Source organism: Sinocyclocheilus anshuiensis, unplaced genomic scaffold (assembly GCF_001515605.1).
Source record: "Sinocyclocheilus anshuiensis isolate Anshui unplaced genomic scaffold, SAMN03320099.WGS_v1.1 scaffold566, whole genome shotgun sequence".
Lineage (NCBI taxonomy): Eukaryota > Metazoa > Chordata > Actinopteri > Cypriniformes > Cyprinidae > Sinocyclocheilus > Sinocyclocheilus anshuiensis.
In genome coordinates, this window is record NW_015542410.1 from 1,609,652 (window position 1) to 1,616,545 (window position 6,894).

At 37.1% G+C, this 6,894-nt stretch overlaps 1 protein-coding gene across 5 annotated transcripts in view; it reads left to right on the forward strand.

Annotated features, from left to right (window-relative positions):
• The window catches only part of LOC107693356 (chromosomal protein D1-like), a 32,705-nt gene that overhangs the window by 21,492 nt on the left and 4,319 nt on the right, over window positions 1–6,894 (forward strand). For 3 of the 5 annotated variants that reach the window (XM_016492703.1, XM_016492704.1, XM_016492705.1), the window contains one exon: window positions 3,519–3,953. In XM_016492703.1, the coding sequence (XP_016348189.1) occupies window positions 3,588–3,953 (366 nt within the window). In that variant the 5' untranslated portion in view covers window positions 3,519–3,587. Of the gene's footprint in view, window positions 1–967; window positions 1,112–3,518; window positions 3,954–4,250; window positions 4,431–6,894 lie in introns of those variants that run through there. The other 2 variants (XM_016492706.1, XM_016492702.1) reach the window with 2 other exon arrangements.

Below are 6,894 nucleotides of genomic sequence, written 5' to 3' on the forward strand. Positions count from 1 at the left end.
TTCTGACTTGTTATAATGTTTTCTGAATTGTTGTTGTGTTTTCTGAATTGTTATTTTGTTTTTTAGACTTGCATTTGCGTTTGTAATTTGTTATTTTGTTTTCAGAATTGTGATTTGCTCTGCACTTCTCGGCCACCGTAGTTAACACACCTGATTCAGATCATCTCGTAGAAGTGAGCTACGTGCATGAACTGTGTTCCGATTGACATGGTCCCTACACAGTGTCCATTGCTCCCTACTCCCTGAGCAGGGGAAATCCGTTGAAGTTTACTTCACTTCGGAATATTCATTTACAGATTTGCGCTGCGCCACTGCTTGCAGCGTCTTCACACACATACGAAACTCACTAGAGAAGCGTGAAGTGGGACATAATATACCTCTGTAAATAGTTAATGTCCACTTCACAGGGCACTTACAGTCAAATATAACAAACGTATGAAGCAATAAGAGAAACATACGAAATGTGCAGAGCGGGAGGGGTAAGCGAGGACTGGAATTGAGAACCGCTGTTCTAGTCATGCCAAAAATTTGACGCTACAGCACAGCAGCTCTTCTTCTTGGTTTTCTCTGACACACTAACTCTACAGCAGCACTTCTTCTTCGTCGCTCACTCAACCAAGCGTTCTAACCACAACCTCGCCCCTCCCCACCCCCCAACCATTCGAATTTCTGTAGGCGGGAATTATTTGTAATGATATTCCAATGAGCCGCTTTGTGATATCACAAAGCCCTGAAAACAAACGCTGTAGTCCAAACGAACCGTTTGTTGTAGTTCTTGAAAAGGGATTTTTAAAAAACGAAATATCTCCCTTTGGAGTGGACTTTGAGATTTGTAACTTTCTAGATCTTTTTTATGCCCAAACATACACACTACACACTGACTAAAATTAAAAAAGTGAAAAAGCATAATAGGACCCATTTAATTTTACCCATACGTTCATTCTTCACGTTTGCACTCTCCACCAGATTAGGCGGCGCTGTGCCACGAACCGTCGACGCCGAGCGAGAGACGAGGAAGAACTGGCATTTTGCCTTTGAAATAATCACAGTCGCCCACCCAGGCGCCCCCTGTCCATCATCTCTGCCGTTGTGAAAGTGCTTCGCGAGTAAGGTGCGTTGTGTTTCGAATATTTGCCGCTTTCTATTATCGAACGAATGAAAGTAGTCTCTTTTTCCATTGAAACGTTGTCTTAGTCGTGTTAGCAGGCAGCTAACACGCCAGTGCCTCACATTTTACCTGGAACTACAAAAGCTCGCGGGCTTCACTGTAACGTTACATGAAGGCAGCCAGTCTACAGCATCCGCTCTTTATGCCTGTTATACTGCGTGAAATAGTGTATATTTTTAACTCATTTTGAATTTAAACACGATATTTTGTAATATGTAAGATCTCGTTGTAAAAACGATGTAGTATTTTTCATGCTGTGATAAAGATGTAAATTAGCAATACGTTAGCCGATTCGTTGGCGAGATGGGTTTTTCTATTGTCTTGAGTCTGCAAACAGCGCTTCAGTCGATTCGGTCTGTTTTAAAATAAACCGCTCACACAATTATATAAAAAATAAACATGCAACTCATATCTCCTCCATTCTTATGAAAATGGTTTTTAGTGAGTGCATTTTTATATTTAAATATTTGTTTGTGTGTATATAATTAATGTACAGTTTTTTTATAGCTGTTTTAGGCTTTCTTAGCCAAAAACAGCATTTAATTCAGTTGCGTAATTTTAATTTACTACCGTATTTTTTACTACTATTATTTATTTATTTTTTTACAAACGATTTTTATCATCTAAAAACTATAATATTAATAGCCTTAAGCCCTATTCGCACGGGATTAGTATTACCTGGAGACCTTGTGTGATTTTGAAATTAACCCCCCACCTCTGAATTTCGTGTGGTGCATTCGCACGGGATAAGCGAAGCCTGTGATTTTACTCGAATTTACCGACTTATCTACCGGATACCCGGATGTCAAGGCTTTGAGAGTCCCGTTCTATGGTCCAGATGGATTTAAAAAAAAGAAAAGAAATTAATATAGTTTCGTGCCCTGTGACATTTACATTTCACCAGGTTAAAATAGTATCTCAAGATTTATGCTTGATTTATTTGTCTTAGATAGCCTTTTCTATCTACAAATTGTATGGTGTAGCGATATAACATCACCCAAAATACTATCAAACACTACAACGCAGCTCCATTCTTCGCGAAAGATGGATAAAAAAGCGCACAGGAAACAAAAACCTCGAAAAATGATATACGACCCGCCAAATGCAGGCCGAATCACAGAGATGCCGATTCGCACGGGACTAATATTACCACAGGACCTCGGTGTTCGACGAAATACAGTAGGTCATTTGTGGGGGAATTTTTACTTTACAAATTACAGACATGGCCGATTCGCACGGGATTAAGATCACAGACAACCTCCGCAATTATTACAAATGACTGGAGGTCACCAGGTAATACTAATCCCGTGCGAATAGGGCTTTAGCATTATTTTATCAGTTGTGAATGAACTATATAAATAGATTCAATGAAGTTGTTGAATGGTTAATATTATGTAATTAAACACAATAGTCCTAAGTGCCAAACAAATAATATCTTGTAAATAATAATTGATTTTGTTTCACCTAGACTTAAAATCTGTTTTATATTAATTTATTCCTTTTTCGTTGTCTGCAGTAAACTTATTTAAAGCTGCAGTCCGTAACTTTTTTTTGGTTAAAAATTATCTGAAATCAATATTTGAGCAAGTACATAACCAGCCAGCGTTCAAAAGTATCGCCTTTATCCTGTTTCACAACTGTTAGCTTATAATAATGTTTTTTAATTTGAGTGGTACGGGTAGGTTTTTGCGGGAAATTCGAGCATGGCACTGCGTCATTACATCACATCTGTAAACATAAAGAAGTTGTTCTGTATATGCATGTGAGGATCCTGCAGGTGGCGGATCGTTTATAGCCTTTTCTCACATCAGCTGGAATAATTAAATTTATCATTTTGATGGTGGATTGTAATCCAGAAAGGATTATGTGTTTATGAAACACATGTGAATGAAATTAAATTATATTCCAGTTATAAATGTGCTTCTGATTACAGATAGCCTGGGATTACACAAAATCTGTATTTTAAAGAAAACCAGTTTGAAGGGAGCATAATTTGCTTTTTGGGTTAAAAGAATTTCTGAATATGAAATTCGAAACAGAGATGGTGACAAAGAGGCAAAACTTATGGACTGCAGCTTTAAGTTTTATTTACATTTTATTGAACATTTCCATCTTTGTAAAATTAGTTTTCTTTTAAGAATATAAAATAATTAAAGTTGTACACAAGATGGTGAGAAAAAATTTGCTTTACTTGTTGTACATTTGCACAAAAATTTTTTTTTTGTGGTAAATTGTAAATTCTGGTTTTGGAGGGAAAACAATATGAAGTGTCAATTCAAGTGCTTAATTCAAATAATGTCTTGTATCTTCATCTCAAACCATTTTCTCCCTCTCATCTTGTTGTTTTCAGATTCTCAGCACCAAACAGAAGAGTGTGGCACTGATACGCCTGAAGTTGTGAGTGAGAAGCTGCAACGTGATGGAGGTTGAGAATAAAGAAGGAACCGAGAGCCCTCTGCCCAACGGCAGCACCCATCCACCCAAACGTGGACGAGGCAGACCACGAGGGTCACTCAATAAGAAGTTCACTACCGAGAAAGCGCCGACACACAATGCCAGGCCATCTAAAAAGGTGGACTTCTTTTCTCCCGACATAGTCATAAAGACCAAGGTGAGGAAACGTGGTCGACCAAAGAAGATAAAAATGCCCGGCAGGCCGAGAAAGATCCCGCTCACGCCTGAGGAAGAATCGGAGAGACTTCACAGGTTGAGTTTACAGCGCAAGCGGAGACTGTCAAAGCCGCTCGGAAGACCACGCATTCATCCCATCGCCGAAGATCCCAAGGTAAAAAGAGGAAGGGGCAGACCACGAGGGTCACTCAATAAGAAGGTCACTGCCAAGAAACACAGTGCCAGGCCATCAAACAAGATGAACAACTTTTCACCTGACAAAGACACAAAGACCAATGTGAAGAAACGTGGTCGACCAAAAAAAATAAAACTGCCTGGTAGGCCAAGAAAGATCCCGCTCACGCCTGAGGAAGAATCGGAGAGACTTCACAGGTTGAGTTTACAGCGCAAGCGGAGACTGTCAAAGCCGCTCGGAAGACCACGCATTCATCCCATCGCCAAAAGTCCCAAGGTAAAAAGAGGTAGAGGAAGACCACGTAAGTACGGTGCCAAATCCGGTTCGCAAAGTGGCGGAGCCAAACAAGCTGGCGTCGAAATCAGCCTTGATGCCGCCAGCGGCCCTCCACGAAAGAGAGGGAGGCCAGCGGGCTCGTTGAAGAAAAAGAGGGGTCGTCCTGCAGGTTCTACCAAGGTTGCAAGCGGAGACAGTCAAAGCCCCTTGGAAAACCAAGCATAAATCCCATCATCGAAGGTCCCAAGGTAAAAAGTGCAAGAGGAAGACCTCACAAGTATGGTGCTAAATCTAGTTCGTAAAGTGGCAGAGACAAACTAGCTAGTGTCAAAATCAGCCTTGATGTCGCCAATGGTCCTCCACGAAAGAGAGGGAGGCCTCAATGTCTTGTTTTAATGGATAAGGTAGAGAAAATCTGCAATTGCAAATTGTGTTTGTAAAGATGGGAATATAAAATGCTGAAGAAATCATATAAAAAAGAGTTTCTGAGTGAGATGAGGACTATTAATGTCTACAACCTCATGTTTTTCTTTATTCTGGGCTTGAAGGACGTTTCCCAGCTCTGGATAAAATCTCACTATAATAGGGAAGTTAAGCACCCATCAGAGACTATAGACTAGTTATTTTCACTTCATGTATCTTGAAAATCCAGTGTGTTTTTCTACTCTATGATGTGCTGGATGGACTTACTGTCTTAACAGGATACAAATTTTAATCACGTTATTTGATAGAATATCAGCCAATTTGCATTCCCTCATTCATCATCATACATTTTAATGGATAGCATACAATAAAGGCAATCAGATGATATGTACCTCTGTCTTTTATTGAATAAATTGTTATACTTTTATTGCCTATGTAGTTTTTTTTTTTTTTCATAAAATACTTAATGCATTTAAGTTGTCTCTCACTTTGTATTCAATCCTGTTATGCAGAAATATTTTCTTCCTTTAAAAATAATGCTTTAATCTTTCTGGCATCAAATTTAAGTGAACAGCATAGTTCACACACTCAGGTAAGTGTATTCTTTATTAGTATTCCCCAAGTATACTTTTAGTTCAAGTGTATTTTCTAAGTTACTATCAGTGGTAGTATTCTTGTATGTGTACTTATATAAATATATTGGATATTGGCTCATATTTTTATTGAACTTATACACCAGATTTCTTTTCAGTGCATACTTAAAGTGCAAAACCCATATATAGCCTAAATATAGCAAGCTATAAGTATGATGTTACGTTTACTTATTTGCAATACGAGAGAAAGATGTCAAATAATTATGTACTCAAAGTTTTAAGTTAAACTAAAAAGTTGACCAACTAGTTCAAGTTTATAAGAAAACAAGTCAGCTTTGGGGTGAAATTGCTTTCCTTACTAAGTTCATTTTATTAATCGTTAGTTGAGTTCTTATATATATTTTTTTATTGTGTGAGAAATTTATTTTAAAACTAATAAACTGAAACATGTAAATTTACAAGATGTATACCTAGAATTCTTAATTACACATTTTTTAATTACATCTCGATCAACAGATTCAGTAAACAAGTATATGACAAACATACTTTTTTCTGTATATAGGCTACTTGTCCGTTGATCGATATATAATCAAAAATAAATGAATAAATAATGTGTAATTAAGAATATGCTTAAGTAGGCATATAATTTTGTTAGGTAGCCTGTCTGCGATAAGTTCATAAAACGTAAACTGACAGTATGCAATCCTATTTCTAGTTTAAAAGAAAAACATACCTGAATACTATAAATAATAAATCTAAACAATAATTCCGGTACATTTGGTTTTATAAGACTTAATATCTCAGAACATAACCTCGAAAACGATTACACGTGGTCTTTTTTTATTTATGCTTTTAGAGAAGTTCTTATGGTGGTAAATTATAAAACGGATTAAATAATATAGTATGTTACTGAAATATAGGGATTAAACAATATTATACAATATATTACATTACTATATCATTATTATATATGTATAATATATATATTACAGTCAGTAATTATATTATATGTTGCATATATTACTGTTTTACCCCTTCTAATGTTGAAGCTTTTTTTTGTTCTTTCTCTTTCAACCAAACGACAACGTCCTCCGAAATCCCACCCCCCAAGGGTCATTTGGCTCTGCAGTGAGCAGTACTTGCAAGATCTCAGCAAACCGGATGTTAGCAAACCGAAACGCGGCAAATGATTGAAAAGCAGAACGCGTTTCTGATTGGCTAAAAAGGGCGGGCAATGCTTTTTTTTTTGTTGAACTGTGTGCAGAGAGACAGACGTGATATCTCAGGCCATCTAAGTTTTATCTGGCAGACAATAGGGGCATTTTATGTGTTCTTAAAGAAATTACATATGGTCTTTAAATTAAAAAAAAATGCTCAAAGGAAGTTTAATTACTTTTCCATTTTTACACTTTTTAGAATTTGCAAATTCCTATTCAAGAACTCATAACTGGAATTTTTGTAGTCGTGTGTTCTTCAGCTATACATTGATACAGCTTACGTGATTTGATTAGACTCTTTCACATTACATTTACACACACACACAGGTTTGTTTTTATGGTTTATGGGGACTCTCCATAGGCGTAATGGTTTTTATACTGTACAAACCGTATTTTCTATTGCCCTACACC